This window comes from Eurypyga helias, unplaced genomic scaffold, assembly GCF_000690775.1.
Source record: "Eurypyga helias isolate BGI_N326 unplaced genomic scaffold, ASM69077v1 scaffold19109, whole genome shotgun sequence".
In the NCBI taxonomy this organism is placed as follows: domain Eukaryota; kingdom Metazoa; phylum Chordata; class Aves; order Eurypygiformes; family Eurypygidae; genus Eurypyga; species Eurypyga helias.
The window spans coordinates 1615-17729 of NW_010270316.1; the positions used below are offsets into that span (position 1 = coordinate 1615).

A 16115-nucleotide genomic window follows, 5' to 3' on the forward strand; every position below is an offset into this window, starting at 1 on the left:
TTCGGCAGCCTTTCCTCCTGCTTGTTTTCCTGGTGGATTCATGGGGTTATTCTCCTGGCACCCTATTTACCAAACTACGTAAGGCATCTTGATGTCAGATACGGAATCATCACTTCATTGCTGGAGCAGGAGGGAATGCTGGAGCAGGAGGGAAAGCGTCCATCTCCAAAACAGTCTTTGCAGGTTACTGTACTAGAAGAGGAATGGGGGAAGAAGCTACCTTCTGTTTAGCTTGGTTTCTCATTTTCCAACTTCATGACCGCACCTGTACAAGATTCCCTTTCTAAACCTGAGCACAAACTTCCATGAGTTTCCTCAAAGATTTTCCAGGATTTAAAGAGATTGGCATTGTCAGTGAAAGCTGAACCAGTGACTACGTGGTTTAAAATCAGCTATCTTAAGCTAACTAATGATTTTTGTTGTGCCTCACTGCCTAAAGGGCAGGTACAAAGGGGGTGGAACCAGACTTGTTCTCAGAAACAAAGGGCGCAAGCTGGAACACTGGCAATTCCAGTTAGGACCTGCAATTCCCTATGCCTAAGAAATGATGGAAAAACAAAAGGAAAACCATGCTGGGGTATGTATGGAAACTGTATCTGCAATATTTTTCTAAAAACTTAATGAAAAAATTGAAAGATGTGCTGTGGTGTGAAAACTACTGGTGATTACATCCCCCACCCTGTATACACCTGGGCTTCACGGACACCTCTGTCCATCATGTAAAAACACATTATCCTGGACAGAACCTCACTGGAGCCATAGATGGAAAAAGCCCTAGATTCTTTAATTTCTCCACCCCCAGCCCCAAAAATATATATAAATGGGTTTTAGTGTCAATCCCATTGCTAGCTTTGAATTATTTGCTACATTTAGTATCAGAAATTAATCCAAATCTCTAGGTTACCAATTAAATTGTGACCTTTCCATTAATCAATAATTAAAATGAATTACTAAAATCAATTAACTCGATTATGTGATTGTTTAGATACACGCTTCCTTTGTACTTGGTCAACAAAAACGCACAAAAGTCGCAGGGCTGCTATTCAAAGGGACCCTGACAGGATAGAGAAGTGGGCCGACAGGGACGTCGAAGGGTTCGACAAAGATTAACTCCTGCTTTTGGGATGGAATAACCTAAATAAACCTCTCAGTGGTTTAAGGTTTGGCCTTTTTAATACTATGGCCTGAAGGCACAGAAAATTAGTAGCAGACCATTGTGATACCCTCAGAGAAAAGAAGTATTACGATATGAAGGCACATTCACTTGTTAAGCATTCAGTAAAAAACCAACCCAGAGAGCCCCTCCAAATTTCACCTTCTTAGAGCTTCTCTGGCCAGTGAATTTCTAGGCCAAGAAACAAAAGATTTAGTTGGTATAAAAGAAGGTGGTACACGCAAACAAGCAACGTGTGAAGTGGGAAGAGGCGACGGTGCAAAGGGCTTCCTGCTGCCTGGCAGCCACACGCACACGCGCGCTGCCGCCCTTCCGATTCTGCTTCCCAGGCTCCCCAGCTTGCTGTATTCTCTCTCCTCGTTACGCCCCGCAGCTGCTGGCCCATTTTCTTTCTTTCCATGAGCTTTTTGCAGCAGTGTCTACGAATTTGTCTACAATCGCAACTTCAGAAGCCACCTGGCAAGCAAAGAAGCTGAATTGATTTCACCACCCTTGCGCTGCGGGGAGTAACACGGCGGAGAACGCGGCGACGCTGCCCACGCGCGTTACGTGTGGCTTCGTCCGAAAGACGGGTCCTCTGGGAGCAGCACCCTCTGTGTTAAAATACGTCTATCCCGTTAGCGTACTGCCACCAAGTACCTGCGTAAAAAAAGGTACAGTTTTTTTTCCTTATTTACGCAGGGTTTTTTTACAGAATCTTGAGACGGCTTTTCGAAGAACTCATCGGGATGCAAAAGAATCTCAGGAAATACAGACAACCTTTAAGATATACTATTGAATTATTTTCATCAAAACTAATTTATAGCCAGGTCCTTAAATTACATGGGAAAACAAAGTGGCTTATTAAATCTTCGTGTAGCTCTCAACTTCAGTGATTAACCTGACCCAAGCAAAGGAGAACCTCCTGGTCTGTATTTAAGGTCTAGGTAAAACTCACTAGAGACACAAGACTTCTAACCTAAGCTCTGATACTTGTTTTTTCCCCCCGTGCACGTTCAATTTGTGAAAAAGGAAGACAGCCAGTGCTACAGTGCTGAGAGTACGAGAGCACTGGGTAGCAGAAACTCCTGTGATGGCATCACATTCAGGCCTTTAAAAAAAACCTATACGTTTGAGATGAAAATTTATTTCAGCTTGACCTTAATCCTGCCTACATAACCAATCAGGGCGAGATGAATTCTTTTTAAATATTTATTCAAACAATTCTGTTTTCAGCCCTCCACCCTCTTTTCCAAAACCCACACACAGTCTGAAACACGAGATGATTTAACTAGAGAATTCACACTGGGTATATACAATTATATATCACTCTCTTTATCCTGCAGTGATGCATATCTGCCAGAATGACTATGCCTTTGTCTCTCAAAGTTCTGGTATCCGCAGCGGCAGGGGAGTTAAAAATCAGCACAAGAGAGAAAGGTCTGATGGTGTGCCAACGTACAATGGAAGAGAATTCAATAACAAGCTGCAGAGACAGTGGGCTTTTATCAGACACATTCAGAAGTGGTGGTGGCTACACGTCAATGCCGGGCCGGAGCGTGTTACCGCAGAGTGCGACGGAGTGTTTTCCCCACAGGCAATACGCTATTATTGACTCCCCCCATTAACATGTAGGGTGGATATACATTTATTGAAGGTTCTAATGGAAGGCTGAGGGACTCCTATCCTGAGGCCAGAGCAGAAAGACAGCCTATCACTTCATGTAATGGTAGCCCATGTGTGACAGACCTGACCTACATTTCCCCCCTTTCTTTCTCACAACAGCCTGTCACTGTTTTAAGAAGCTATTTTCCGAGAGGTATAAAAAGAAATGCATGCTAGAGCTGCCCAGTTAACGTGCTATATTAAAATATGATTTATAAACCTGCTTTAAAAAGGCTGGCTTAGACTGCAGGTGAATGATGAAAGCTGCCGTAACACACGCACAGCCAAAACGAGCGTGTCTTAACGAGCCCGACGCGCGTTCCGACCCAACGGTAGGTATAAATGCATTAATACCTAGACCTAAGAGACTGCAACAAAACGTAGCGTAACGCTTCATTTTAAGAACGCTTAGCGAAGCTGCCTTAATAAAACACAAGGGGCTGAGGTCTGTAATTAACGTAAATCTCATAGGCATTCAAATTATTAGGAATAATGCCACCTAAGGTTTTGTTGGAAGTATTTCAATGTTTTCACTAGCTCCTGTATGTGTAGCAAGAGCTATAAATAATGGATCCACATCTGAAAGTGGGACAGGAGCAAAAGAACCGCTTGGTTCAGCGATAAACAGCATTTTAAAATACCATCCAACTACCACTTCCAGACCCTGCTTATTTCAAGAGCTGCTGCCACTACAGCACTCCTTGGCAGGAACATACCATGCTGCTGCAGGTCATACTCTTTTTTTGTCTCTTCGTTCCCTAGAATTTTCCACGCTTGATCAATTTCGATGAACCTCTGCACACGCTCCTCCACTTCTCCTGCTGGCGCATCTGCCTTCTGTTTGTCGGGATGATACTGCCAATCAAAAAGAAAAAAAAAAAGGATAAAGAAAAACCCGTGGAGGGGAGTGGAAGAGGAGCAATCGATAATGCATTTGATATTCAGTTAAAAGGACACAGAAAAGGAGAAGGTCTGAGCTAAGGTGCCGAAGGAAGGGAGACGACGACGCTGGCACAAGACAAAACTGCCAATTTAATTAGACCACTGAAATGGCAACAAACCCACCAGTGGCACAAATGTCACCATGAGCACTGACGGCATTTTCTGGATAATTTGCTGATGGAATCATTGGTCTTATGGACAATTTACCTAGAGAGAATGGCTACCACAAACAGGTACATGCAGAGGGCCAGGACACGGGAACGAGAGGAGGTGCTGTAGGTGCTAGCAGCTCCCGTAATACTACACACAGCTGGTTTAAACACCACCACCACGGTTTAGTGATGGCTACTACTGAGAAATTGAAGGCCGATTACATGTACCTCGCTCTTTAAAACTATTGAAATGGTAACTCGAACACACACAATCAAATATGATTTATAATACATGTAATTCTACTTTTGAGGATATGCCTCAACATCTTTAATTTCTTCCTGCTCAGTGAATCAATAGCCCTTCCAAATATTTAAAGTCATGGATCACTGGCTACAAAATTGTGTCATTTTAGTTAAGAAACGGTTATTCAAGGACATGGCTGCAAGAAATCTCATGTTAAATAGGCAATAATAATTAAAACAGTAATATGGTTTCTTTACCACTTGCACTACAGGTTCTGAACAGAACATTCTGATTCCTTTTTGTTTCAAATATCTATTGAAAATGAACCCTTGAAGCTCCATCTTCCTGTAGCTTTAATTCACCTCCAACAACCCCTTATTCTTTGGTATTTTAAATTGCTCAGTATAAGTGATGGACCAACAGGAAACAGCACTTAAGATGAAAAAGTTGCCACATGATCAGACTTATCAGCTGTTAACTGTGTTATAAATCAAGATATTCCTTATCCTGGAGCTTTAGCTTCTGCCCTTTCCACTAACATCAGCTGGGGCACCGAAAGGTACAGCAGATTTTAAGACACAAGAACACCTGTTGTACAAGTGTTTGAGCAGATTTCTGATTAACTGGATCCCTCTGTTTTAGTTTATAGTTGATTTTGGACAGGAAGGAAAGCAATACTAATATCACGTGTGCTTCATAACATTCAGCCTTGACAAGGCCCCCTCCTGCTGGGGTCTGTCTGCTCACTGATGTACGTACCTGCCACCTGCACTGGTGGGTATTACCCGGATGAACCCCTGTACGGCAACAGGAGAACGAGCAGAAAAATGCTCAGATTTGAGTCAGGTTAGTTCACCTGTATTTTCCCAGATACAAGCGAATGTACCTGCAGCCTCAAGCATGACATCCATACCCATGTACACCCTACAAGCAAACACACTTGAAGCCATCGCTGCGTTCAAGACCGAGGACTAGCTTTCAGCTTGCTGAGAATACAGCTGAAGCACAGTGGCAACACGCAAAGGCTTCTCTCAGAGACCCCTTTTTGTCTCCCCAAATGATGACAAAATGCTAAGGTTCAGACAAATCAAAAGTTTGTGGTCATTGCATTTAGCCATTGTATTCTAATCAGCTCACTAGAAAGCCAGTAATTACACCTTTATTTGGGGCATTAACTCAGTGTCCTGTCAGCACGCATCGTGTTGTACCGTGAAAGTCATTTAACTGAATTATTTGTTTTCAAATCCCTTTTTCTGAACCCTTAGCATTTCCAGTTGTATTTCAATTTTAATAGCATTTTGAAAATTGGTGGTTGATGGTATACCACGTTTGTGATAGGTCATTAAAAAAAAAAACCCACCATAAAATCAATGCTTAATAAGCACAGAAGGCAAAATAGATCACATTAAAGACTTCCACGGTTTCTTTTTGGCAACGTTATTTATTTTAACAATTATGTTTGAGGTATGCACCCAGCAGCTACTCCTCAAAGCAGTATTTTATCTAAAAATATTTCTTTAACACATTTCAGATACTATACTTAAAATCTGGGTCCACCCCAAATACTGTAGGGTTAATTGTAATACCTAAAAAGAGAGTTGTAGGACCACTGTGTATTTCACTCCATTTGGATGACCCTGGGGACATTCTCCCACAGGCTTGCACCCAACAAGGCCTCTTCAAGGACTAGTACTCCAGACATTGTACACTGAAGCTTAACTGCGTCCAAACAGCACTGCCCCAAATCCGTTGCTCGTACTGGGACACGTTTGGATTGAGCACAAAACCCCACCTTCTCGGATCAGTTTCTTACAGATACGTGAAAACATTCCTGACCGTTTGCCCAAACCAGCACCAAGAATACCACCTCCTCTCCTGCCAAGAATATTGAGAAAACACCACCGTGAAACTGGTCACACTTTTCCCTTCTCGCACCAAAACTTTGCCTGACTGAAAAATAACTTTAGACTATACTGGTTTTCACTGACTAATCCCAGTAAGCCACAAATGTCACAAAGCTGCTTTGGAAAAGTAACAGTCAGTGCAGAAAAGGCTATACAGTTCATTTCTTAAAATGGAGAAAATACATTATTCCTCACATCTATGATTTAGCTTTTAGCTTCTTTCCTACAGATGTGGAAAAATTGAGTATTTGTAGCATATGCAGTTTTTCTCTTGGAAAGACTACAGTTTCATGTAACTAATACCAACTGCATTGTAGGGGTTCTACTAATTAAAATATATACATATCCATTTTTGGCCTCCATGCTTTCTGAAAGGATTTTCTCCCTCCTCTGTTGGGCTTCTTTCCTCTCTTACCATCCGAGGCCTTCAGCAGTCTACATCTGCACTAAGAAAATGCTCAAACCTCTGCTCTTTTACACTAATCCCTTTTTTATTTCCCCCCCTCCAGGGACCCCATGTATTCTGAATTCATTATGTACCTGTTCTCACTGGCTCTCTTTTCCTACTCTCCAGCTTGGTGATCAAAACCCAAAAATGCCTGTTGTAGCAAAACCCCACTCTTGATTCAGCTGCCCGGCCGGCTCGCTCTCACCTCTGAGAACACATGAGGTGTCCTCTCCACCGGCTCTTCCAGAGGCTGCTCCGCCAGCTCGGACACCGGCCGCAGAGGACCCAAAGCTGCGACCAACCTCCTAATAGCTGAAGTTGGGAGAGGTAATAACGCCCTCCATCCATCAATACCTCAGACACTAATCACGTTTTCGTGTGCTCCCCCGTTCTTGGTTACCATACTCTTGCTTCCGATTCTCCTCCCTCTCCAGCACACTCTTCGGAGGAGCCGCCTCAGAGCCAGGGGTTGGCTTTGAGGGAACTGAAACACGATGTACGTTTCCATCTCCTCCTCTTTTCCCGTTCAGCCGTATTTCTGGCTTAACCTCAGCTGCAACCCTGGACCAGCTCTGCAATGGAAACAGACAAGCCCGTTCCTACTCAGCCTATCTCCTTCTACTCAAGCTGAACTACTGCTCATCTCTCTCTCTATGCTCCCAGTTGTAAGTTCTTACTCCAAATGTTAGAGCCCACAATGCCTCCTGCCATACCCCTTCTCAAAAGCTTTCCTGTTTTACACCTCTACTAGAAGTAATTGGCTAATTTCTTTGTTACTAAAGTGTCCAGAATTTACATCACTTTACAGCAGATGATGCTTTGTAGTTTCTGTGAATGTTAAAAACAAACTGATTGATAATGGAAATACATTAGTTCACCTGTTCAGTATAAAAAAAGTACCTTACACGTATAAAAAAGTACCTTACACATACAGGCAACACTGCGCGCTCCCCTGACATTTATCTGAAATATCACATTGTTGTAGTATTTCTTGAGGCCTCTGGCTCTTGGTGTAAGGATTCATTTTTATTTTGTGGGTGTGTTTCATTTAGTTTTACAGTCAGTAAGAAAAATCTGAAAAAGAATGAACGTTGAAGTCCAAAGCTCAAATGACAAACATTTGAAACATTATCTGTTACAGATGATGAAATTTTTAGTACTTTACTGAAAATCAGTGTATTCTACTATACAAATTCAAGCTCTTTTCAATTACAATATCATTATTTTACCTAAAAAAGCTGTATTGAACTGTTATTTTTAATATACATTAGACTACTTTTCAGCAGTTTGTGTACAGTGGGACAAACATACTCTGAAACATGGATACAGGTTCAGTTCACAGTCATAAGTATCCAAAAACTTTGAGTATTTTCCATGGAACATCTTTGCTGAGATAAATTAACTGTATTTTGTTATGTTCGTCTATTGCCTTTGATACCTACTACAGAATAAAAAACAAGTGACCAAACTTGGTCTCACAAAAAGGGTGTTGAATGCAACAGCATTTAGCGGGTAATTAAAAGCTACTCTTCAAAAATTACTTGAGTTCCATCATACACTGACAGGGCTCAAAGTACCTGTCTGCTGCTTTCTTACAGATTCCTGCATCTCCGAGCCTTGCTTTGCATCATCAGCAAACAGCCTCACAACTACAGCTGCAAACTTTTAGCTTGTAATTACAGCCATCATTAACGAGTTCAACTAACAAGTCAAGTAAAACAATCCCCACAAGTAAACCTCATGACCTCTCCTTTTCTTAGGAAACTGTGATCTTTCCATTATGGAAGGAACCCACAAGGTTTGTACGAGTTTGGAACACACTGCAGCACACTCGACTGCTGCATTCTTCATTTCTGCCGACTTGATACTCCACCAAGTTTGGTCCCGTCTGCGCTTCAGGAATTGCAACATTAATCCCCGGAATAAAGCTCATTTGGTCAATAACTGTAATGCTATTACACCTCAATAACCATACCGACGGGCCTTAGGAACCCTCACGCCACAGATGAGCTAAGATAGCTGGCGGAACAACTCACGCAACGCGGGTGACACACTAAGGTCCCTATCCTCCTAACACTTGTACGAGTTGCTTAACTTCCTGCAATAAATGTAATAGGCTTGGCTGATTTTAATCAAATTCAAATTAGCGTGCAGAAAACCTCCAGTTAAATCAATTTAAGGTACATTTCTTAGCAGTGCTCATGAATTTATTTTGAAAAAGGAAAAGAAACAGCACCCAGTGAGAATCACCTTAATACGACTTACTGGGAGGGGAGGGGTGAAGCATACAGGCAGAGGTTTTACACTAAGTTTGTAATATCTTGCTAAACTGTGGAATACTGCTCAGCATAGCCAAATTTTTTCCCATAACAACTTTTCCACATGACCAATTGAAAAGGCTGATTATGTAGAAAAGGTTAAAAAAGTGCTATTCCTTCTCATTTATTAATTTATACATTATCATGATTATTTTGTCCTGTGTATAAGGGGTATTCACTTCAAAAAAACCCAAAGATGCACCACATCCCCAATTCCCTACGTCAAAACAGGAGGCTTGATTTTCTACTAAAACTATGACTACTTCAAGTTTTTGTTGAAGTTATCAAAAAGTGCTTTAATCGACTAATGTGCATTTAACAGATAACTCTACAAAACTCCCCCCCCGCTAAAACGACCTGTTTTTAAGTAAGCCTATTTAAAATGTAAACTTTCTATTTTTCCAGAGGCAAATGAAGCAGATCAGCTTTAATTTTTTTCCTGGTTAAAATAAGTTAAAATAACTCCTCACTTCCTACAGCTTTGTCTTCCCTAGTTTCCAAGACTTCATGCAAAGCTGTCAAACATTTGGAGAAGTCTTCAGCAGCAAAATAAAAAGTGATATAAAAAGGATGAATCACATGTGGATGCATTAAATCTTGACCTCCTCTGCCAAGACAATAATTTCAGAGAAATATTGTCAGTCTTTTTGGTTTTGTAAGAGAAACCATTAGTAAGCTTCTAAAATTCAAAAGTAAAGAACAATGATAAAACCATTAGAGCTGAAAAATCAAAAAAGTTAGACTATTCTGGACTTATTATCATGAGTCATAAAGTAACCACTAAGCAGTCAGTACTACCAATAGTTACAGCATAGTAAATTTCTAAACTATCAGATTTGCTAAAGATTTTTCTCTCTGAGGTTACCTGTATCTGCTAAAATAAACTGACAAGTTTAACTCCTGCTTCATTTCAATTGGCAACGTGTGCCTGCGTTCGAATAAGGGATGTATTTAAAGGTAGAGATGTGCCCTACATTCCTGGGTAAATCTAGTGAGATTTTAACAGAGGATTACTTCCATGCATTCAAGTACTCATGCTGTTGCAGGGACTACATCTGATGGCTAAATCTAAGCTGTAAATAAGAGTCAGTGATAGAATATTAACATCTGAAATGTATTTGGTATCTCTTAGAATCCTTCTCGCTTTCTCCAGGTGAGGCATATAGTAGCAGCTATGATAGTTTTATAGCTTGACTGGGGTTTTTTCCACGTATTGCAGCTAGAAGTGAGATTTCTAAGCCAAGTATGAATTATCTGTTTTATTTGTCACAGTAAAAGTAACAGGAAGCCACAGGATTCATGACCAATGCCACAACTACAATATTTCCTGGAATTTGCAAAGATCTGTATTTATATTAAAAAATAAGCAGTGGTGAAAAACACTCGGTAATGGTCAGGGAAGAGAAATTCAACCTGAACTTTACAAACAGCACTGCTTCACATCTGGCAAAGCTACCATTTCTGATGAATGACAGAACTGAATTAAAATTGCAAACAGAAGAGGTAAAAGTCACAAAACTGGGATGCAAAGTGTCGGTTGGATTAACACTGCAGAAGTGAAAGCCACCACGGATAAGCACTGGTTAGTATGAGATAACAGCAGTACAGACCAACGACGTCCGTTTCCGCCGACAGGAGAGCTAGGGGAGTGGGCTAAGAGTTGGATACTATCCTGTTCGGAAGAGAAGGAGAATGAGGGGGCATCACTGGAAGCAGCTGGAAGGAGAGAGACCCCAAGCCATTGTTTTCAAACACAGCCAGACTCATGGCTAGGAATCCAACTGAATGAGACTTTGACTCTTTACTTGAACCGCACAGAGTAATACCAACCACTTTAAAAAAAAAAACAACAATCACATTATCAGTATTTGGGAGGTTCAATCTATTTATTTTTGTATTCAAAGCTCAATGTTGAAGAGCCAGTATATTCACATTTCAGAATCTGAATTCTCTCTCAGACTCAATACACGACAGTTTATTAGGTTAATACGTCTAATCTATTATTTTATGTATTCCACATCATGAAATATGCTAAAATGCTAATTTTCCAACAAAATGGGCATAAGCAAGCAGAACAGCAAGCCTAACACAAACAGTCTCTGTCTACACAAAGTTTGCACTAGAACAAAACACACAAATATTACCAGGCTGTCCCCTACAATATAATTAAGTGCATCCGTTAAACAAAACAAAAAGAACAAAATACAGGAGTTAACACAAACATAAAAACCATCAACATTGGAAACCACGTTTAAAAACATTTTGCATACTTTACGCGACATTTATGTTATCAACTGTAATTTTTGTTATCTACAGGTTAAGCTAATGAGGTCAGGACAAAAACTGTTCAGTGTTCTCATCCGAGAGCAGTATTCATAGGTCCATGCAAATCTGTCTGTAGCTCATCATAACACTTCACGTCATATTAAAAGGAAGCTGCAAGACCGTCAGCGTTAAGAAGAAAATATATTAACTAGCCATTTCCTATTTAATTTCTGACTGTAGTCTGGGTTCTTGTTACATTTCCCTGCCTTTAAAAAAAAAAGAGTAAATTTAAGCTGTTCCTGGGAGGAAAGTCCTTTACCCCTGCCTACAATAGATGTAGTAAATACCAGTTTTTACTGGGACTTGCCAATAAATCTCACCCTCTGACACAGAGTGTCTGTTCATACTCAGTTTTTGGCCGCTCTGCCACAAATGCCAACAAAGGGACCAATTAATGAAAACTTTCTTGATACGTTCCCAGTGGATGAATGTCCGCCTTGCAGAAGGTACCTTGACAACACTCATCTCGCACAGGCCAAATGGCTGCTCTGTGGTAGCAATTAAGACACCACCAGCCTTGGCTAGATTTAAACTAACAACCAAATCTGTTTAGATCTGACCAAATGCTCATAGAAATGTGGGGAAATTAACTTCTGAACAAGGGCTGGATTGGGTCATAGGATTTCATCCGTTTATCTTCTTGTCTACGGACCACACAGATTAATTTCTTTCTAATAAAAATGTCAGTTCTTAAAACAAGATTCCTTAATCCGGCCACATGACCACAATGTTTAAGCCACACCTATAAATATCTAAAAAATCAGCAACTCCTCTAAATCATTTCAAGAATCAAAGTAATATGGTGGGCTGACCATTGTCTGTATTTGTACACTTCCCCCTCACCCCATTCTCCACAAAAAGCCAGTGTTCAGTCTTCAGATTCCCACAGTTCTGGAATAGTTTGGACTAAGCTCAGTGCCGCATCCCTCCTCTTTCTGAAATTACATTTGGCAATGGAAGATTTTGTTGCTTTGATCCAGGAGTGCCTATCTGAAAGTCTCCTACCGCAGCCTGTGCACAGGAGAGGCTGATGCAATAGCTACCTTACTTTCCAAGTTCACAGCGACTTCAGGTTTCGGACAAAGGGTTCCCTTCCTGAAGTCTGTCCTCAGGCAATTTAAAGTGTGACCCAGACCTCACAATCATTACCACAGAACTAGGTCTTCTGCTTTTACTGCTCTCAGGGCTCACTAAGTTTATGTTTAGAACTACCCAAGAATTAGACTTACGTATCTGAAATACAACGGCTGAGCTCAACAGGGTATAGGAGAGTGGGTTCCCCTCATCACCCCACACCCCAACAAAAGTGCATACCTCCGGTTCTATACTATGACATTATAAAGCTTGTAATAACACGTAAAATCAAGTTATGGAACACGGACTGAAAGTTCCAGATCAGCTGATAGAGCACCAAAATATCAAGTGAACAGTCTCCCTGCTGGACACAGTATGAAGAGGGGCCATAGAATGCAATTGCAACACTCGAGGCGCTATATAAGTACAATTAAAAGTTAACACTTTGGCTAATTTTACATACACCGTCACACTGAATACTTCAAGCCACAAATCCCCATCAGCAGGTAATGGAATTAACACACGTGTTTGGTATTACCTACGCAGGTATAGGACATCTCTATCTGAGCAATCAAGCGCCTGACTCCAAACCATCACCTATGCTGGTCATGGGCGCGACACACAGGTCAGAACCAACGCAGACCAGCGGTTACGCTTTAGGGCTGATTTTCTTCCTTACAGAACCCACCCTGCGATGACTTAAATCAGAACACAGACTGAATTATTTTATAATTTATCAAACTGGAATTTGAATTTTTGGATAACTAAATTTAAAAAAAAAAAAAGTACATTTTAGCCACTTGTGCTGGCCAAGAAAAAGAGGTGACAAACGTGCACTTGGCCCCCACCCTGTGGCACACAGTGAAAGGTCACAGAAAGAAGCCATTCTCCAACTTCACAGGCTGAACTCATTAAATTAGGGCAGGATGGAAAAACAGTTTAGTATTTTACAAAAAAATTAAGTGATTTATTCAATACAAGTATTCTAAAACAGGAAGAATTTTATTTCAGTAAAACAAAGAACCTTAAAACTGCAGGAGAAAAATTCATTTTGAAAAAAAATGTTTGTTTTCAACACAAATATTAAGCTTTACTCCTGTCTTGGGAGGAGGGAGAATTTCTGAATGAACAGTACAGATTAATTACCAATATATTTATACAAATGAAAGGAAAATACATAACTACCCATAACCAAATACTTCAGGCAGTACTACCTTGCTAGATATCAAATACTTAATTTTCAACTGAAAAACTATTACAAACCAATATGTAATAGAAAACCAGTTGGGGTGCAACCTCAAAACACTGTGATGCTAACTGCTCTTCACTTAGAATGCTTCTGCTTGCCGTTTATCGTATGAGCCATCAGGAAATCTTACTGCCCTAGTATTTCTTTCTTACAACTCCAAAAACACCCACAGTTTTATTACACAAAACCACTATTCAATCTATTTCCATAATTTGTAGCTCACTTCTTACATAAAGAGAGACCTAAACAAACAAAAGGCTTCATGATTTTGAAGAGCAAGACAGTACAAAACACAGGCTTGACACTTCGATACCAGCTCTTTCCATGAATTAAGCATCCCCAGCTTTCTCCAGGTTTACAGTGGAATGAAGTTTTTCGACAATGAAGATTTTCTTCACTGGAACTATGCTGAAATACTCTTTTTTTAAAGCTTTTCTACAGGCTTAGATTGCATATAAAGGTTTTGTGAAGGAGCCACCCTGAAGCAACATTACTCTCTGGGCTCTGTGGCCTACATGGTTCGTCAGGTACTAATTAGATAGCATGTTCTGTCAACACTTTCTTGCTCTTCCTCTATTAATTGATCATCCTGCCCAATTAATACAATGCAACATGAGTTCGAAACTCCTTGATATCCTTTACCTGTTAGAAACAAGGATGAAGAGAAAAACCCTCCAGAAAAGTCACAAGGTAACCACACTTAGTTACGATCTGGAGTGACAATAACATCATGCTGAGAGGTTAATTATGTTCCTACCAACATTCTCTTCAGCCTAAATTTGTTTTTTACCCAAGGAAAAAAAAAAAAAAGAGTAAACACAAGCATAAAACTGTACTGCATCTATCAAGTTATATTAAAGTTAGAAATGGTAACAGCTTATGAAAAAGTTAAGGCTGCAAAACTAAACTCATTTAGCCATTAACAGCATATTTCTCATCAGAATATTTACAACTAATATTATCACTGTTAGACACTGCATATGAGAAAATAAGTCCAGAATATTGGGCAGCAACAAATCCCACCTATGTATACACATGTCCAAACAACTGCTGCCCTCACATACAGTCAGAATAACCTTAAATCGGCATTTTATAAAAACTGTAAGGAATAAAATACATGTTTTCTCCCTTTATTATACTGCACCGAAGACTGCAAAACCCAACCGACGGAGCGGCTGCCAAAGACAACACACCACTGCCACCTAATGCTGACTAGAAGCTTACCCAAACCATCTCATTGTTCCTCCACGCTACGCCAGCGTGATCCAAAACGGAGACCCAAGCCAACAAAGTTTATTGCTTTTAAACACCTGCTTCACATTTCCTCCCCTACGGCCTTTCTAAATTCAACTTACGTGGTCATTTCTTGCACAGGAAGGCTGGAACAGGCAAGATGTATGTTCAGCGGGCTAAACATGGGACTCATTTCATCTGCCAAAGTAACAGGAATGTAGTACCTGCATTTTATTAGGATACTCACGGGAAGCAGTGAGTACATTCACTGGATCGGGTTCCACAACTCAGTATGGAAAAGCGTCACATGGCAAGTATTTGGAAATGGGGAGGGGGAAGTGGGAAAATAAAAGAGGTGTGATCTTACGTTAAAACAGCACAAACCACAATTACTTTGAAGGTGCTTTTCTTATTTCAGTGATTTCCCAACAAAGCACTCGCTCCAAAATGTGAAACCTGTTCCCTTCCATGAAAAGAATGATTCCAGATCTTACTTGCTTTCCTAGCCCACAACCCATCTTTTCAACATGCTCACTCAATGGGCAGAAGTGAGCAGGGAACATAGGAGTAGCCTGCTTTTGCTCCACTTGCAAAGAGGAGAAACAAAGTGAAGAGTTCCTTGTGACATTCAATCTTTCCCTACAAAGGATGCCTACCCACAGACAGCTGGACAAAAGAGCACGGAATTTATCTTCTTGATTCGTTACTCAATCCATCTCTTCTTCCTTTTTTCCCCCCAAACACCAACGATCTTTAAGCTTTTTCAAAACTCCAGCCTTCTACCCGATCTTGTTATCTGCTTTGACACCGATTCCAGCCTCCACTCTTCATCCCCAGGATGATTCCTATTCATAGGAAGTGTTCCTCATTTGAGGAAAAATAAAAAAAAGACAGTCTTGTTTTCCTTCTAATCTCTTGTACCTCATCCATTCCATGACGTTTTCCTAGCACCAGTCACTGATACGCTAGCTGGGGAAAACGGTGTCTATTCTTCTTCCTTTTTGCTTATGGTCTGCCATAATCAGAAATCATTGTGCAAGTACCAGTCTGAGTTTCCCCACACAATATTCAACCGCTTGCATGTTTTACACATTAATCTTTCCCATACCTACACGCCAGAGAACTGCTGTACACAACAACCTGCCATTCACTAATAGCTGCGCAGTAAAACCGGAGGATGATACTATCAATCCAACACTGCAAATTCTTGAAAATCAGGGTCCTCTAAAGCACAATTAAAAAAAAAAATCATATAATTACAGTGTCCAACTCATTAATTTGCATCTTGGATTTTTTTCTTTTTTAAAGTTATCTTGCTTACACATATTTTAAACTTCCTCAACCCTCTCTCTGATTAAGCCAAGAATTTTACTACACGCCCTCTTCCCCCCCCCCCCCCTTACCACTT

At 40.6% G+C, this 16115-nt stretch overlaps 1 protein-coding gene across 1 annotated transcript in view; it reads right to left on the reverse strand.

Moving 5' to 3' along the window:
- Positions 1–3534: 3534 nt before the first annotated feature.
- Positions 3535–16115, reverse strand: part of LOC104514663 (dnaJ homolog subfamily C member 24-like) — a gene marked incomplete at its 3' end in the record, with an annotated part of 22433 nt that continues 9852 nt past the window's right edge. Inside the window, exon 2 of the mRNA XM_010158406.1 lies at positions 3535–3673. Coding sequence (XP_010156708.1) covers positions 3535–3673 — 139 coding nt within the window. The remainder of the gene's footprint in view (positions 3674–16115) is intronic.